The 17,277-nt window shown below is 41.9% G+C and overlaps 1 protein-coding gene across 2 annotated transcripts in view; it reads right to left on the bottom strand.

Moving 5' to 3' along the window:
• Positions 1-16,788, bottom strand: part of arhgap4b (Rho GTPase activating protein 4b) — a 38,451-nt gene extending 21,663 nt beyond the window's left edge. Inside the window, exons 1-5 of one of the 2 annotated variants that reach the window (XM_085781122.1) lie at positions 16,459-16,788; positions 5,792-6,188; positions 3,339-3,510; positions 3,070-3,232; positions 34-96 (exon numbers count right to left, since the gene is read on the bottom strand). In XM_085781122.1, coding sequence (XP_085637248.1) covers positions 34-96; positions 3,070-3,232; positions 3,339-3,510; positions 5,792-5,861 — 468 coding nt within the window. In that variant the 5' untranslated portion in view covers positions 5,862-6,188; positions 16,459-16,788. The remainder of the gene's footprint in view (positions 1-33; positions 97-3,069; positions 3,233-3,338; positions 3,511-5,791; positions 6,189-16,458) is intronic. The other variant, XM_085781123.1, reaches the window with a different exon arrangement.
• Between the last annotated feature and the right edge of the window lie 489 nt (positions 16,789-17,277).

Genomic DNA, 17,277 nt, shown 5'->3' with positions numbered 1-17,277 from the left:
GCTGCATGCGGGCTGATACGATGAGGTACTCACCGTCTGGAGTTCAGTGGTGACCTTTAGCAGCTCATCCTGCATCTGGATGCCAACTTCTTTGCTCTGGAATTTACAACAAGTCAATTGTTAACCATTGTTTTTTTTTGTAATTAAAAAAAAAACAGTGGAATTGCACTTGTATTCAATTGCAATTGCAATTGTATTCAAATATTTGTATTCTTCATGAGAGTTAAACGAGAAGACTGATGATTAGCAGCAGTAGGTGATTAGCTTAGCTTCTAGCTTAGCTTCTAGCACTTAAAGGGACAACGAGGAGTTTTCGAAAGCTAAGTGTTTTCACACTACATTTACCATGAGCCTCCACGGGCACGGTGAAATTCTTGGACCGTCTTGCCAAGAATGTTTTCATTCATCAATGAAAGTCTGAGGTTCAAAGACAATCAGATACCGTTGTCGTTCCGACCAAATTTTTTTTTAATAACCAAATACAAAGTCCTTGTTGTCCCTTTAAAACTTTAATGTTACATTTTTAGGTCTTTGCTGTGACAAAACAAACATGATATAATGTATTATTAGGGATACTTTCCACATGGTCTGCCGATATAAACTGAGAATACTTGATATTCTTATCAGTATTTAATTAACTGCAAATTATGTTATCATGTGTTACCAGTAAATACCCTTAGATTTTCTTTGTATGTATATTTTCGATGACCTATTAATAAGCTTTTAATATGTGTGAGTGTTTAAAACAATGAATTTTTTTGAGCTTTTGTAATGCATTGTGCTATGTTAAATCATGTTAAACCATGTTTGTTTTTACTATGTATAAAACGTTCTTGTACCCCACAAATGTACGCACAGTAGCCACTATAGTCGGAGAATGCCATCCCACAAGCCCCTTGGTTTTTTCTTTTCCGCATTTCTCCCTCACATTGTCTTGGATCCTATATGTTGCATGTTTTTAACTTCTTTGATACTGTAGGTAATAAACAAACAAAGGATAATCTACAGGAGATTGTTGACACATTTATTTCTGCTTTTTTTGGGAAGAGCCAGACTAGCTGTCTCTGAGCTAACTCTAATTCCTGTTTAATCAAAAGAAAATGAACTTATTAAAACTAAATAACAAACTATTGAATATTAGGACATGCTTTTAGAGAAAGATTTCCTGTTGGAAAAATAATATTTCATTGAACATTTTTATTCAAATTTTCCATCATCACTTTTGTTATTTTTTCATACAATGGCACGGTCCTACAGTACTTTAGCAATAACACATTGAGTTTACTGCCAACAGTGATTTTAGAGAAGCTAAAAGGGTCTTGCTCTACTTGGCATCGACTCCAACAACAGCAACCTCTTAGCTCCTCTGAAAACTGTGAAGGCTTAATTAAAATTCTGCTCACTTTTCATCTCTGAGAAGGTACAGAGCGAGAGTGTGTCTGACAACCAGTAATTTGAGCAAGATGAGTCTGTGTACTTTATAAAATGAATGAGACTGCAGATGCCACTGCGGTACCGAGACAGATAACAGGACAAATACATTACAGGGGGATTTAAATGGAGAGTCTCTTTGTGTTTGGTGCATGTCGACTTAAAGAGCTTATTTGGCGAGTTTGTTCATCTTTCATCGTTGGCAACTAACAGCTCGAGTCATTTGAGTGCTGTGCTTTATTAAAAAATGAAACTGGCAGCATTGGAAAAAAACCCCACATCTTTATCAATTTATGCATTCATGAATTCATAAAGGATTATTTTTCCTCTCAGGAGACAGAGCGGACAGAGTGGAGTGAAACTTACATTAGCTGAACTCCTGAAATTAAGTGAAATGAACTGTGATTGATTGAAAAATATTTCAAGTAATAAGACAATATGAGACTTTTAATAGAAAATGTTTTGTTTTATGACCTGTTCACTTTAAGTTTTGGGCCATTGTCAGTGATGGTTTTTCACTCACCAGGTTTAACAGAGATATCTAGAACATACAATACAACTACATACAGTCTACACGCTACATTTAGAAAGATATTCCGACCATTTCATTTTTTTGAGTTTGCCAAATGACGAAAATCTAATTTTAAAACTTTTTTTTTTTTTTTTGCAAATCCGTTAAAGCCCCTGTACAGACTTTTCATTTAGTGTTGATTTTGGCGGCCCCTGTGGACGAAAGCGGTGGTGTTTTGCCGGAATGAAGACTGCATTTCCCACTGTCCTGAAGATGTTTGTCTGGCCGGCGCGTGTAGATTTGTTTTGAAAACGTCGGAAAGAAGACGGGACTTGCTTTGAAAACTTTTTTTTTTTAGCAGCTATCTGCAGCGTGCGTAGTAATGTATCTATTCGTATCGTTTCGTCAGTGGTCTGACCCGACCATGCCTTCCAGAGGTTTAGAATTAGACTACTTAGAAATAGCGTATCTTCACACTGATGGGCTCATTTGCTGTTGTAGGTAACAGAGACACATCAGCAGAAGCCAGAGACTTTTGCGTATCCAGTTAAAACTCCGTACTGGGGCTTTAAAAGGGAAAAAATATTGCATTGACAAAACTATTCAGATGCTTGAAGACCATAGCTCTTTCTCTTTCTACACCTTGATAGATACAGGGGCAGAAATGTCATTATTGAGTATTGGGTGTACTGACGTAGATGTGAAAACAGTTTCCAGTTTCCTAACGTTCCTCTCTGCACTACAGTGACTGTGATGAATGATAGGAGGACGACTTCCTTAGACTGAAATGATGTCCTCCAAAATAAGAATGTAAAGATGCAAAAGCAAGAAGAAGCGTGTCTTCAAACGTTACACTGAATATACGCACACTTTACTACTTGGTCCTTTGGACGAACATCTCTGTTTCATGTTGTATGTATCTGGTGTAGGTTTGTCTGTGGATTTGCGTGACTGTTATTAGGACCAAGAGATACTTTTCCTTGGAACTATTTGGCCGCCTTTGACCTCGATGAATGACCTCTTACTCTCACCATGGTGTCATTCTGTCTTTTGATGTCCAAATAAGGATCTATAAAGGTACTTTGAGGTTTTGCATGTGTCAACACACAAATCAAACGTCCACTAACCCGTTTGTGCAGACGGTGTGTATCCTCTGTGCTGTGCACCAGTCTCTGTGTGAGCGTGTTGCAGCAGGTGTCACCCAGTGCTGCATGTTCTCGACTCTCCAGACGAGTCTGACTCAGCAAAACAGTCCAGACCTGACACACAGACTGACCCCACTGCTCCTTCCTGGAGAGGAAAAAACAAACATCCTCACCGGTAAACCAAAACACATCACCTGAGATGGGAAGACACTAATGTCCACTGCACACACAGTACACACACACACACTTACTTTTTAGTCTTGTGGGTGAACCTTTCGGTGAGTTTATCGAGGGCACGGGCGTATTCGGCCTCAATGTCACCTCGACGCCGGAGAAACTCGGAGAGGTCTGAGAGCTGCTGCTGTTTCACCTCCACCTGAGAATCTAAAATCTTGATCTGGTCTGTCAGCTGGGCCCGCAGGTCTGACACACACAGGGTGACAGAGACGGACAGGGAGACAGACACAGGGGAAGGAAATGGAAGACAGTCATTTCAGTAAATACGTGTTGATAAGCCTGGACACACAGTGACGCAGGGACACACATGGTGAGGGTGATGAGGGTGAGGTGGTGTATTCACATTCTTGATTTACCATCTTCTTTTTCTTTCCATTTACAGTGAAAGAGTTTGCTCCGTGCAGAAATAAAGCATTTACCCAACAAGAATTATACATTTTGGCCCTCAGTGACTTATCATTCAAGACAAGTTGAAGATATTCTCATTCACAAATGTAATATTATACACATATGAATTTCCATATGAAATAGGCCTATATGTAATGTAAAAATGATATATGAAACCTTTTAGAAACTGAAATTATTTTCATATGTCTAGCACACACAAATATGTATGTTTATGCATGTATACTATTTTCTGAGACCAATTTGACAAAATATATAATAATGCTGGTATATCTGGTAACATTATGTCATCATCATCATCACTCTTAATATAGGCACATGTCATGTTATATTCCTGTAGAGGTACAACGTTGAATACTTAAATTAAAAGGAGCATAGTCTGGAGTGAAGTTAAACTTTCCTCTACGTAGAAATACTGATCATCATTACTGAGCTGCATTAAAAATAGATTCCCACAGAACTGTCTACTCCACCGATATGAATTGTTGGCATCTCCACGGAACAAATTATGTTCAAGTGTTTTTTTGTTTTTTTTAAAGAAATAATCATCACAGTGTTTAGGAACGCCAAGAAGTCTCTCAGTTTGGGAGAATGGTAAAGATGATTATACATAAGAATATTTTCCACTTTTGTCCGCTGAAATGATGATGGCTTTCTGTAAAATCTATCTTTAAAATGTAGTGTCTCTCACAGCAGTGTGTTGTCTCCAGTTGGTTACTTTCAAAGTTGGATTTTTGTTTTAATTAAAACAAGGGGGAGACAGAAAACAGGAATGTGGATGCATATAAATGCATGCATGTATGTATTTGTAGTATGCATATCCTGTACTGCAGAGCAGCCATTACTCTGTAACCCAAGGAGAGTATTCATCTTCTGTCTTTATGGCGCGATGTGTATTCCATATCTTTAAGCGCCATGTTGCATGTTAATAAATATGACAACAAAAGATGAATAAATACATTTGCCATATGTACATCACACCGACTCCTGCTTGTAGATGCATACACAGGCAGGCACCGTGCACAGTAAGGAGGCAAATGATGCCTGTATAAAAGAATGTAAATGATGTGTATGGCTCCCATGACTCATTCACACAAGAACATACAATAATGGTTTTTTTGGACAAAACATTGAATAAAATGTCTGCGATGTCATTTGTGGATGTGATTGATTTCGATCGATCGTGCCCTACAGATTCTTTTTGACAGCAGCGTATGCATTATCACACACAGCTCACTTGATTTGACCCGATGTGACCCCGTAGCACACACACCTCCCTCCACACGCAATTAAAGCAGCAGCAGCGACGTTGCCCCGGCGCTGCACTTTTGATGTTAAAAGGCTAATACAAACATCATCCTCTCCAATGACACCGCCCTCACTTTGCTCTCTCACCTCTCCCTTATCTTTTCTTTTCTTACCCATCCTCAGTTCAGTTATCCTCCTCGCTTGCCCCCCCACACACACACATTCCCTCCCTCCTTCAACCACTCTGCCCACTCCATCTTTCCCCTCTTTACTCTTTTTCTCTGTCTCTGTGTGAGTACACAGCCCTGGGCTGACTGGATGTGAGGAGACAGCATCACTAATACTGACTATAAATACACCCTTGTAGTACAGTACAGAGAGCCAGCCAGCCAGCCACAGCATGCACGCTCCAAAACACAGCACATGACGCACACACAGCTGTTGTCATGTAAAAAAAATCTTGTGATGCCAGTACTGGTCATGGTCATGTTTTCCCTGATTAAAGGGCTCCTTTATGGGCCCAATAACTTTTTCCCGACCTATCGACTTTGGTTAAACTCGCCATCGAGCGCCAAACGAAGGCGACGCTATCAGTTCCTGACATTGTTTCTAAGCACATATACTGTATGTCTGCACAAATGCATTCAGAGAGAGTATATGGCTGGATGACTGCGCAAAGCAAACTGTGCATTCATGCACGAATGCACATGTGCTGTCTTATACGCATTCATGCATACAACAGAGTGCACATGCACAAACAGAGGTGTGATAGAGGGCAGAGACGAGCACGGACATGCACACGCACAAGACTTACCTTTCATCTGAGATTCATACTCGGCCAGGCTCCCCTTCTCCCTCCTCAGCTTTGCATGTGCTGTCATCATCTTTGACCACTTGACCCTCGTCCGTCACCGAGAATCCTTCCTTCCTTCCTGTGCCCTGCTTCTTCTCGGATCCTTTGCGTTCTCGTATCCTTGCTGAAACCTCGCGACCTCAGCGCCTGCTCTGGCTCTTGGAGTCTGTGACCTCTCACCCCTGTGACCTCCTCCTCGGCCTTGCCGCTCTTACAGCTGCACGTAGCGCATCAGCATCAGCATCAGCATCAGCGTCGGCGTCGATCGGCTGCACACGGCGGGGATGTCAGTCGGGTCGATGTGTCCATGGAATCCCCTGGGTTTCTGGTAGGAATGCTGATCCATCGGTGAACCGGCCTGAGGAGAAGACAGTAGGGGGAGAAGAAAAAAAACAGGAAGAGAGAGGACAATCGTAAGAGAAGAGGTGGATGACAAGAGGGTAACAGGGGGAATGAGTTCCACAAGCTCGACTGAACAGGCTGAGGAACTCTTCTGTCCCTCAGTCTATCAAACTGTTAAATCAGAGTTTGGGCTCTAAGTAGACCCTAAGGTTCATGTACAGACTGAGCACTGGGTGTTGCACCAAAGACACATTGTAATGTTGGATTTATGTTGTGAATGGAGTTAGGAGGTAGTTTGTGTTTTTCTTTAAATGTGACTTTTGAGGATAACATTTATGCTTTCTGTAAATGTATGTTTTTTGTATTTTGTTATTATTTGTGTGAAACTTTGGACGTCATGGGATGCAAGACAAATTTCAGAGTGATCTGACAATAAAGTATAATCTTATCTTATCTTATCTTATCTTATGTCACCTCACAGGGAAATGAAAAAATTGATTGATTGGCTGCTTTTATTTATTGTTTTTCTCTTCTTCTCTTGTTTTGTTCTCTTTTATCACAATTAATCTCAATTCATTTACTTTTTTAATTGCCCCTTGGGGATGAATAAAGTTTTTTGAATTGAATTGAATTGAATTGAATTTTGGCCGCTGTGTTGCGGTTAGGTCTTTCTTTTCTTGTGCTGTGTCATTATGTTTGCTTTATGTTTGTCACTTGTATTGCACAATAAAAAAATAAAATAAAATAATTAGATAAATATCAAAACGATGGATTGACATTAAAAAAAATAAGATTGAGACCAGAATCAGAGGATGAAGGAGTCAGGGGGAGGAGGACAAATGAGGCCAGAGCGACAAGACCAAAAGGGACAGTGTCACCAGATATGGAGGTTTAATAGGAGGGACAGCGAGATGGGGGCCGAGCGCAGAATGGACAGTAAGAGGGCAGAGTGATGGGAATGTGAGGGAAGAATGATGAAGGATGGGGGATGGGAAGACGAGAGGTGATGAGTAACAGCAGTAATGAAGGACAGTCACAGCCCCGAGGTCAGGGTAGAGGTCGTCTGTAAAAGGGTAATGATCCCACTGATTTCTTTTAAACGTACTCTGAAAGGCTGAAGACCTTTTCTCAAAAGGAAAACAAGGTCAAAGACGTGAGTAGGAGTCACATTCGGATGCAGTTGGAGATCCACCGCAAACGGGTCCGATGATGTGCTTTGCAGCTCAACTCGCGGTTTGTTTATGTGTCAACAGTTTCTCACAGTTGGTTTGTGGGTTACCTGTACTCTCCGCTCACGCTGGGGGGGTGGAAGGTAACTATTTAACACAACTGAGACGGTTCAACCATGATGAGAAAGAAAAGCACACAACTCAGTCTGGGAAAATGTTGTGCTGTAAGAGAGACGGGTTGATTCTCACTGCAGAAACACTGGGTTCTAACGTAATGTAACGTTCATGTACATGGATTGCAGCGGGGTATGGTTCTATGCACTACAAAACCCATGAACCTCCATTGACCATTTAAACTGTATTAATTTAAACATCAGATTGTTGAATCTGTTGCCTGAACACTGCAATCTTGAGCCATTCACAGATCTGTAACATTAACAAGAAGAGATCTGCCTCAGCCTCCTTTGGTGGCTCTGATGCTAACAAACAACACAACTTTCCACTTTCCATACAAAGTCATCAAGAAAACGTCATTAAATGTAAACTTGGCGTATAATACAACACTGTGCATCCTTGTATATATATGCACAAATACAAAAGCACACACACATGATCGGTGCCTCCATAGCTAGTTAGCTTACTGCGAATTGTTGTGCAGCTGGTGCATTGGCTACTTCAGACTGAAGTAACACAAGACTGCACAAACAGATCCTCGCAAACAACGTGAACTCAAAATTCACTACACTGTCTACACCTCTGAATGCACCACAATGATTCAACCAGGACCGTTTTGAGCCTGTCCGACCTTTGAAAATACTTCACCTGTGACTCACATCACTTTGTATACGAAACGAATGAAAGAGACTTTTTTTTTTTTTTTTTTTCTTTTTTACTTCTGGAACCAGGGGAACCCAAAATAGCTCCTCCTGCTTTGAAAAAAGAAAATAAAGAACTGAGGGCATCAAAAGGCCTGGTTGTTTACCAGTCAGAGAGAGTGAGCTGAAAAGGTGGAAAGTGTAGGATCCAGCACTTTTAGGGGTCGAGGAGTTTAGGATCAAACTAAGGACTAAAATCCGGAGACTGAAGAACCCCAGTGCAATTATGACTGTTTTGAATACTAACTAAAACTGCTGAGAGCCGATGAAAGCCCATTTTTGAAGAAATAATTTCTGCAGCGCCAGTACAGTAGAGGAAGAGGATCCAGTTAGCCTTTGTTTAAAAAGGCTTACCAAATGCTTACATTGCATTAGACACAGGCGTTTGCATGGACGTTTATTAGTCAGCATAAACTGCCCGGAGTTCACTAACACACACACACACACTCACATCATCTCGCTTTCAGGTTTCACAACTTGCGGATGCATTCGCAAACACACTCATTACCCACACATGCACAAGGAAAGAGGGTTACTCTAACTCTAACCCTAACTTCTATATATGGCCCAACCAAAATCTAAAACCAACCTTAAGTAACCTTTAGACATACAGTATCTATGCCTTAGAGCTATTTACCTTCTAAGGACATTTTCATTCCCTAATGTGATCGGCCAACAGATTTCGGTGCCCGCAACATGAGTAATACCTGCACCACACATACAAACACAGAAGCAACTTCACTCACCACATCCTGTGTCAGTTTCTCAACAGGTTCCAGAGACTCACTACAATGTGCTGCTTTTACACTGTTCATAAAAACGTTTCAGGTAATAATTAGTTTTAGTAAGTTTGTTTAAAAGCCCAAACAGTAATTGAGGCAACATGCAACCAGAAAAACACACTCGTTTCACACTGATGTGACTTAATGTGCGTTACGTGTGAAACAAAACATATGGTTATTACTGCAAGTTGTCAATGCAGCACAAGGGTGATGTTTCAAAACAGTGTGCGGTAAATTCAAGAAATGGAAGATAAGCCAGAAACGACCTTAAAGATGTTGCATACAGTGTCATACCCCTGACCAAACATTTGCTCTCAACCCTGTACTTTCATTTCCTCCTGTGTAGTGGATGTGGTCCAGACTCCACACTCCAGTGACAGTTCCAGATTGAACAACATAGTAAAAATGTAGAAGTGCAGTGAACACGCAGAGAGAGAGAGAGGGAGAGGGGGAGAGAGAGATTTTCACAAATGAGACTGGGAGGGCCTCGAGACCTTGGAGGCTCCAGAGGCCTTCATCAGCGCGCGACCTTAATCTGCACAGAACAAAGCGAATGTAAATGATCTGAGAAGGAGAGAGGAGGGGGCAGCGAGAGGTTTCGACAAAAAGACTGGGAGGAAAACACTAAAACGGGGGCAACAAGGGCAGAGTGATGGAGGTTATCAGGGAACGGGGTTTCACACTTAAAGTCAAGGTCACGGTTAAGGAGAAGGTCGTGCGATATACGGTGGTGAATATAAAGCAGATTGAAGACAAGAGAGGATACATGTGGTGCGGCGTGATAGCTCCTTAATGCCACTGAGGGGATTTTCGGTTAATTTCTTCTGAAGAGCAAAATGAAGCACTAAGCAGAAGTAATACAGGATACAAGTGGGACATTGTGTTTGATGTGCTGGCTGATACTATATGGGGATTTCCTGACATTGCTAGGAGCCAACCACATTCTCGTACATTGGCCGTGTTAACTGTACAAAACGTTATCTTGTGTCACATTTCTTGTAAAAAAAGAAAAGAAATCTGCAGCCACGTTGAGCAGCTGCTTCCTCCGAGCGCAAAATCATTCCTCATCCATGCAAGGCGAAGCCAAACCATTGCTAATGCGTTGCGAAAACGTCCAAAAGAAAAAACACATGGGTGTCGACGGGGACCCTCGGCCAGATGATCTCACATCCTGAGAAGTTGAGTTTTGGGGAAACGCAAGAGCTCAGCTGAGGCGTGTAACAGCCAGTCAGAGGAGGTGAAGTGTCGTCTCTATCTGTACTGTTAGTGTGAGCGCAGAAAAGTACTGTCAGACATGATGGTAATCAGGTAATCTGTGCTGCAGCTGTATGCACACTGCTGCTGCGAACACAAGTCAGGTGAGAGACTCCTCTGTGTGACAGACTGATTGGAGAGGCTCTTATACACAGAGACATGATTGAGAGAAGATGGAGCCTGTTGCTACAGGAGGAGGCAGTCGGATGGAGAGTTGGTGGAACAGAACGGGTCTCACTGGAAAACATACAACAGGAGAAAAGCGTTCGCAAAATGATTCATTCTCCACATGCACCATGTTACCTTGCTGAGTGGGTTGGAGGTGAAGCTCCAACATGAAATGGAATGGGATTATATTAGTCCGGGTAATCAACGACAGACAACACCTGTGCTGTCAAGTCAGAGCTTGCAGCAGCTTTTGTTCTACGGGCCTCATCATCACCGAAAGCAGCAGGTGATTACAGTCTGGTTAGAATTATTGTAGAACAACAGCTGCTGGCCACTATCGTGTCTTTCCTTTTTTTTATATTAGTTGAATGTACAAACAGGGTTAGGTCCAGTCAAGGATCACTAAAGTTACATCATTCAAAGTACTACTCAGATTGCAGCTGTTTTCTGTGTCTCTGTCTGGACTGAGCTATCCAAAGAGATAAGAAAAAAAGCCCCAGATGATGTCATCATAGTTAGCTTCACTTGGGCTCGGAGGCCATAAATCAATAACCGAAAACCTGTGTTACAAACTGATGCTGTGGTGTGGATCACATGTGGGTGTTTAGCAGGCAGAAAGGGAGTGATGAAAGATGCTGTCAAGTTACGTTATAGAAATGTAGGATCCGGTGTTTTTGGAGTGTTCCTCCAGGAAAGTTCAGATAATCTGAATCTTTAGAGTAATCCTACTTTATGAAAGTACAAAACTGTAGGCCTTGTCGCAGAAGCCCTGTAAAGTGATGCTGGACCAATTTATCTTCACTACTGGTATTTTTCTATCAAATTTACACTGGTGTGTGCAGCCTTTCAGGATAAACACAACATTGACAAAAACTTTCACCTTCTGTGGCCTACTTGCCTCTTATAAATGAAATAAACCTGAAACTTATATGTTACCAAACTAACGGCAGGCACTTTACATTCACTGATGACACTGAAAGAATTTACTGAAAACTGTATTTTGACCTCGGACCCTGATCAATCCAAGTGAACATCAGTGCTGAATTTGAAGAGATTCCCTGAACGCGTTCCTGAGATGTCAAGTTTACAGGAACGGGACGGATGGATGGTGGGACAGAACACCTCATCAACTTCACATATAAATACCTCGAGCCACAGCTGTTATCAGTGTGTAGGCATAAAAATGGAAGTACATGCAACATTAAATAGTGCCATAAACTCACTTGAGCACTGTGTGACAAAGTGACTGACAAACAACGTATCCCTTGCGGGGATAACTGTAGTGTTGTGCGCTTGCTGCTGAGATCAGTCAGTACTACAAATCTGTCCTACCTTGTACAGTATACTTGACTTGACTTGACTCCTCCTGGCTGCTGCTAACTCCCTGAACTGCAGCCTGTATGCCAAAGACTGATGAAGACGCTGCTCGGGAGCTTTGGGGCTCAACCAGAAGCATGCACATGCCAGGCCCAGACAGTAGACTCAGCACTTGTTAGCCTGTTAGCTTGTTAGTCTGCAGATATTATCCCTGACTCCTGCTGCCTGCAGTCTTTTGATAGACTCACTGCTACAATTTGGTTAATGTTACACAAGTGTTAGTGCCCATTAGTGGTGATGATGGTTATTAATTTATCACCCCCAGTTTGTTTCTTATTTCTGCTGTGCTCGTTTCTAGAGTTTTGCTTGTTTATTATAAAAGCACTATTATCACAGCATGTTAAATACAAACCAGCTTCATAGCTGACAGCATCTTTCCATTTGATGGTGTCATATCATTTTAGTGTGGCTTTAAAGCAGTGCAAAACCCAATACTTGTAGTAACCTATGATGACAGTAATTGATTACGATTAAGATGTGAATAGCAATAGCTTACTCAACAACATCAGTTAGCCAATTTTAAGTTTCCTAACATTAGCTAGTATTAGCCGTTCATATCGGTCTCAAGCCGTGTCAGTTCACTCATGTAGCATCCATACAGTCCCATAGGACCCATGGCAACCTGGGTGTCTCCTCTGACTGTAGGGCTAGTCGGACTGTTAGCGACCCTTAAAGCTGTACAGAAAAGAAAATTGAATTTGAGCCCACTGTGGGTCCTAACATTAGTGTAATAACTCATCTATCAGACGATGTAGCCCAAACTTTGTGCAAAATTCCATTTTCGAGTAAATCCGGGATGAAAGTGTGGTATTTTTTTCCGCATCGGATAATGCAGGCGCACGTCAGCCTGCTCACGATTCATCAGCCACTGATATTGGATCCGTCAGTCAATCAAACGTCTGAGACAACACACACAGCTCGGTCTCGCCCCAAACATTGAATATCCCGCCCGCTCGATAACGACCAATCAAATTCATTTTCCTTATTCGGGTAAAGTCGTGCGGCAACTCGTGCGGCAACTCGTGACAACCCGGCGCGACGAACAGAACAAAGGGCCATTTCTGAACACCTTTAAGTCATGTTTTCATCCACCTATTTTAATGCGCATTCTGACTTTTCGTTTCACGAAACCCGAGTGGACACACCAAAAGTGCGCATCAACTCTCAATTGCGCACCGCATTTTTTGCGCAAGGAGGTGGAAAAGTTTGCTGTATCGATACAGATAAATACGGATAAGCAAAAAAGTTATGCACAATGATGACAAGTACCAGTATGTTCCCATTTTTATGGAGTATCATGACCATCTGATCGGCAGTTGCTATAGCAACCGTCTCTGAACTGCTCCCAACACAGCCAAGTAAGCTGACATGGCTGTTATTATAACTCTTCCAAGACCATGTGGAATATAATTTCTTCAAAACTCTCCATTATCTTCTCTCTTTTGCCACCGGCTTTCCCCTATTGTTTACCTTTTTGTCATAGCGTATGCTGTCTTCTTTCTCCTGCAGATTAGCAGCTGACTCTAGAATTAGTGCATAACTTAAGTGGCTGGAAACATGTTGCACATTTACTTTTGCTGCATTAATAAAGATTTGCTTCGGATTTGCGAAAACAAATTGGACAGAAACTTGACTACAGTGTCTTTAATGTCTGTCATTAGCTAGCGTCGCTACAGGGGCACGTTGCAGCCAGAAGCTGGTAAAGTGGGCGGGGCTACAACTATGAGCTGTATAAAGGATCTATTCACTGGTGTAATGAATGAATTTCAACAGCTTAGTCATAATCAAACGGAGCGGTGAAATTAACTGCACCGTTGACTCTTTTTTACAACTTTGAAACTTACCCTGCTGTGTATCCAAGATGGCAACCTAGTGTGAATTCTAATTTCTACAATGTAGGCCTACAAAATCTATTTCATTGTTATTTTTAGCAAAATATTGTATCTACAAATTGAATAAAGCTATTGACTTTCATTGAAAATTAACTTCAAATGTAGGCCCCTATCCCTTTTGAGTGGCATGCCTTTTTAATGTTGTTGGTGTTTATTCTGATGTTGTACAGTGTTAAAAATTCAACATATTTTCGTATTCTGTGTTCAATATGAATGTTATATACAAGGCATCTCTTCTCATTTTGAGACTAATGTTATTTTGTACATTGTCCCTGATACAAATAAACTTATTAAACTAAACTAAACTATATTGAAAAAATAAATTGAAAGAGCACAAGTACTGTAATGCTGAGGCAGCTAAACCTTGACTGCACTGAACTGAGATAGCAGACTCAACTTTTGATTTGTAAGAAGACAGCGCTATTTGCTATTTGAAATGTTACAGAGTCTTAAGATCAAAAGCCAAATAAGATTCGACTCGGCCTGTACTTTCTCTTAACACAGCACTCTGAAGCAGATTACCAAAGCTGATCTAGGCTACTTTAACCACAAGAAGCGAAATGACACATCAGCTCATTCATCGACTGCTACCTTGCAAAATAAGTGTAAATGCGTTAGGCTACTCCTAACCCACTACAACAGGTAGGATGTCCTCGTACTGGTTCTGGCCCCAGGCTTCATTTGAAGTGTGTCATGAGATTTTGTACGATGCAAGTTTAGCTGTGCAAAATAACAAAAATCCAACTTCATCATATTACTGACAACGTTTGCTTCTTGCCACCGTCTCTCAAGACTCCTTACACACTCTTCTCAGCTACTGCTTGTGCAGCAGTTGCCGTAGCAAACAGGAAACCATATCATAGAGGGTTTTTACACCTAGTATATAAGATGCCTTTCAGATGCTGGCACGGTAGTTGCAACAGCACTGAGGGCAATTCATGCATTTGATAGCGGTACAAAATTAAAGCCAAATGGCACCGCAAACTTTTCCATTGCTGCCTCCAGTCCTGCCATAGTCAGGTTTTATGTAGAGGATCATTTACAGGTAAAGTTTGTGGAGTGCATACCTGTAGGTCCCGGCAGAGGGCAAACATGGAAAAAAGATGAATTAAAAAAAGTGAAATGAAAACAGTACTTGACAGTTGGGTACTGTAGGCTAAGGGCCGAGAGGCTGTCAGGTTGCCCACATCCGCTTCTTGGGCTCTGCTGAAACCTTCACTTCTGCACTGGCTTTTTTCTTTCCTTCCTCTGACTTACATAATTAGGGATCAATTTAGGCTTGCCAATTTTTGAACCCAGTTTTTACTGTACCACTGTAGCCTATATGAGTAAATATCTCTGTGAAAAACACAGTCCTGGAAAGCAAATGCATTTACCTAAGTGATTCCATTTTATACTTTTTTTTTTTACTCCATTTTGAAGCCACATATTGTTGTTTTTACTCCACTTAATATGTAGACGACAGAAAATATAACCAGCACATGAATGAATATGTAATACTAGAAAACAGCTTTATCGAATGAAACATTATTTTGATAGCTTCTGCATCTATCATCATAATATACCAATATAAATGTATGTCAATAAGATATGGGCCATTCTACAAACTGAGTATTTCCACCTTGGAGGCTATTGTGTTTCTATGCTAACTTCAAGACCTAAATTCTTCTTACAACACCAGAAAAATGTGGCCAAGTCTTTGTAAACAACATTGCTCATATTGTTAATATAGTTTCCTCATGTTATGTTTGTTGCCCATCACAGATCACAGGAGAGCCTCTGCCCCAGGAATCGGTAACGGTCATGTACAATAAATCAAAATAATGTAAATAATGTGCCGTACATTCCTTCTTTTGAACTGAGGAGTCTGTGTTAAACTGGTTCCAGAGTCGTCTGATGCAGTGAGGGCAAGCTGGTCAACCACGGTGCTGTTTAAGGTCAGGGATTTGCATCTCAGACCAGACTGGCTATTTTTAAAAGTGCAGTATTTTGTATTAGTGGACGTACAAAACAGCAGAGAGTCCTATAATCTTAGCAACCATAGTGTATATTGAAGAGGCTGCGTGTTATACATAAACTGGACCTCCTACAGTACTTGGGTTTAATGAAACTTCAGCTCATTAAACAAACACCAACAAAAAAACAACAACCCTGCATTCAAGAGGCTGCTCCATTACATTATCATCACAATCTTTGTTGTTTGACTGTAAACCAACAGCACAAAGGGAATCCTACTTTGCAGACGCCTGTGAGAAATCTCTTTAAGCCATTTGCTTATCTCCATCCTATAATAACTAAATTATCTGTCAATAGTGCGGAGGGGGTGGTTGTTAAGGTGGTTGCTGCTCTAACAGCATAGGAGTGTTGAGTTATATTTACAAGGGCTGTAAATCACCCCAATATGGCCAGTGGACTGTAGCAGTGCTCCACACAATGGCCACATAAACACCTCAGTGTAATTACACAAGCACATACACACACACATACACACACACAGATGCACACAGAGCATCAACACTGAAAATGGTGCACACATATTACATAATTGATACCCCTAACAGTCAGTAGCCCACATCCATTTGTCCACTTAGAACAGCCCCAAGTGAATACAGTGTCCATATAAACACTAAACTATTTAAACACACAGACATATTCACTTTAGTCACGCATGTACACAAGCATGCACACACACACACGCACACACACACACATAAATTTACACACACAGGTTGTGATTGGATTCAGGAGCAGCCTGACAGCCGTACATACCTCACTTTGTGGTCCTCTGCTGTCTCTTTCTATCTGTTCCTCAGCTCTCCTCCTCCTCTTCTCATCTCTCGCTCTCTCTGTCACACACACGCACACACACAGAGAGAGAGAGAGAGAGAGAGCAGTGTGTTTGAATCTGACAGATTTCTCTCAGCTCAGTTCCCTCCTCTCTCACCCCACTCTCTCTCTCTCATTTCTCAGGCACACACTCAAAAACAGCCCTCCCCTCTCTGCTCCCTCCCCTCCTTTCTTTCTTCCCTCTCCTGCCAAACAGCCTCCACTCTCTCGCTCTCTCTCACTGGCGCCGGAGCTGCCTCTCTCCTCCCTTTCGCCTCCCTCTCTCCCTCTCTCGCCTCGTGAAGCAGTGCGAGAGCCCCGACCCAAGCCACGCCCACCGCTCTCTCCTCTCCTCTGGGCGGCTATAAATACCGCTGCTGCTATGAATATACCGTCTTTCTCCCTCAGCATCCCTCGCTCCCGCTCTCTCCCTCCATCCATCCATCGCTTGCCTGCACTGCCCTCCCTCCCTCCATCCATCCCTCCCTCCCCCTCTCGCTCCATCCCTTTCTCTTGTAATGTTTTTTTTTTTTTTTTTTTTCTGATGACCTTGTATTATTCGCCCTTACAACACCGTCACATGACAGGATCCTTTCTCCTCACACACTCATTGTGCAAGATGCAACCATTTCCAGGCATGCACACTCACACGCGTGCTTCAAAAAGGCATGCCCTCGAGCAGCCGCGTATACGCCACACACACACACACTCAGAGACACGCAAGAAGACCTAGAGAGTCACACAAACACCACCACAGACAAC

This window comes from Trachurus japonicus, chromosome 7 (assembly GCF_045865225.1).
Source record: "Trachurus japonicus isolate A0001 chromosome 7, Traja_1.0".
In the NCBI taxonomy this organism is placed as follows: Eukaryota; Metazoa; Chordata; class Actinopteri; order Carangiformes; family Carangidae; genus Trachurus; species Trachurus japonicus.
Note: the sequence above shows the minus strand (reverse complement) of the source record. Positions and strands in the feature narration are given on the sequence as shown.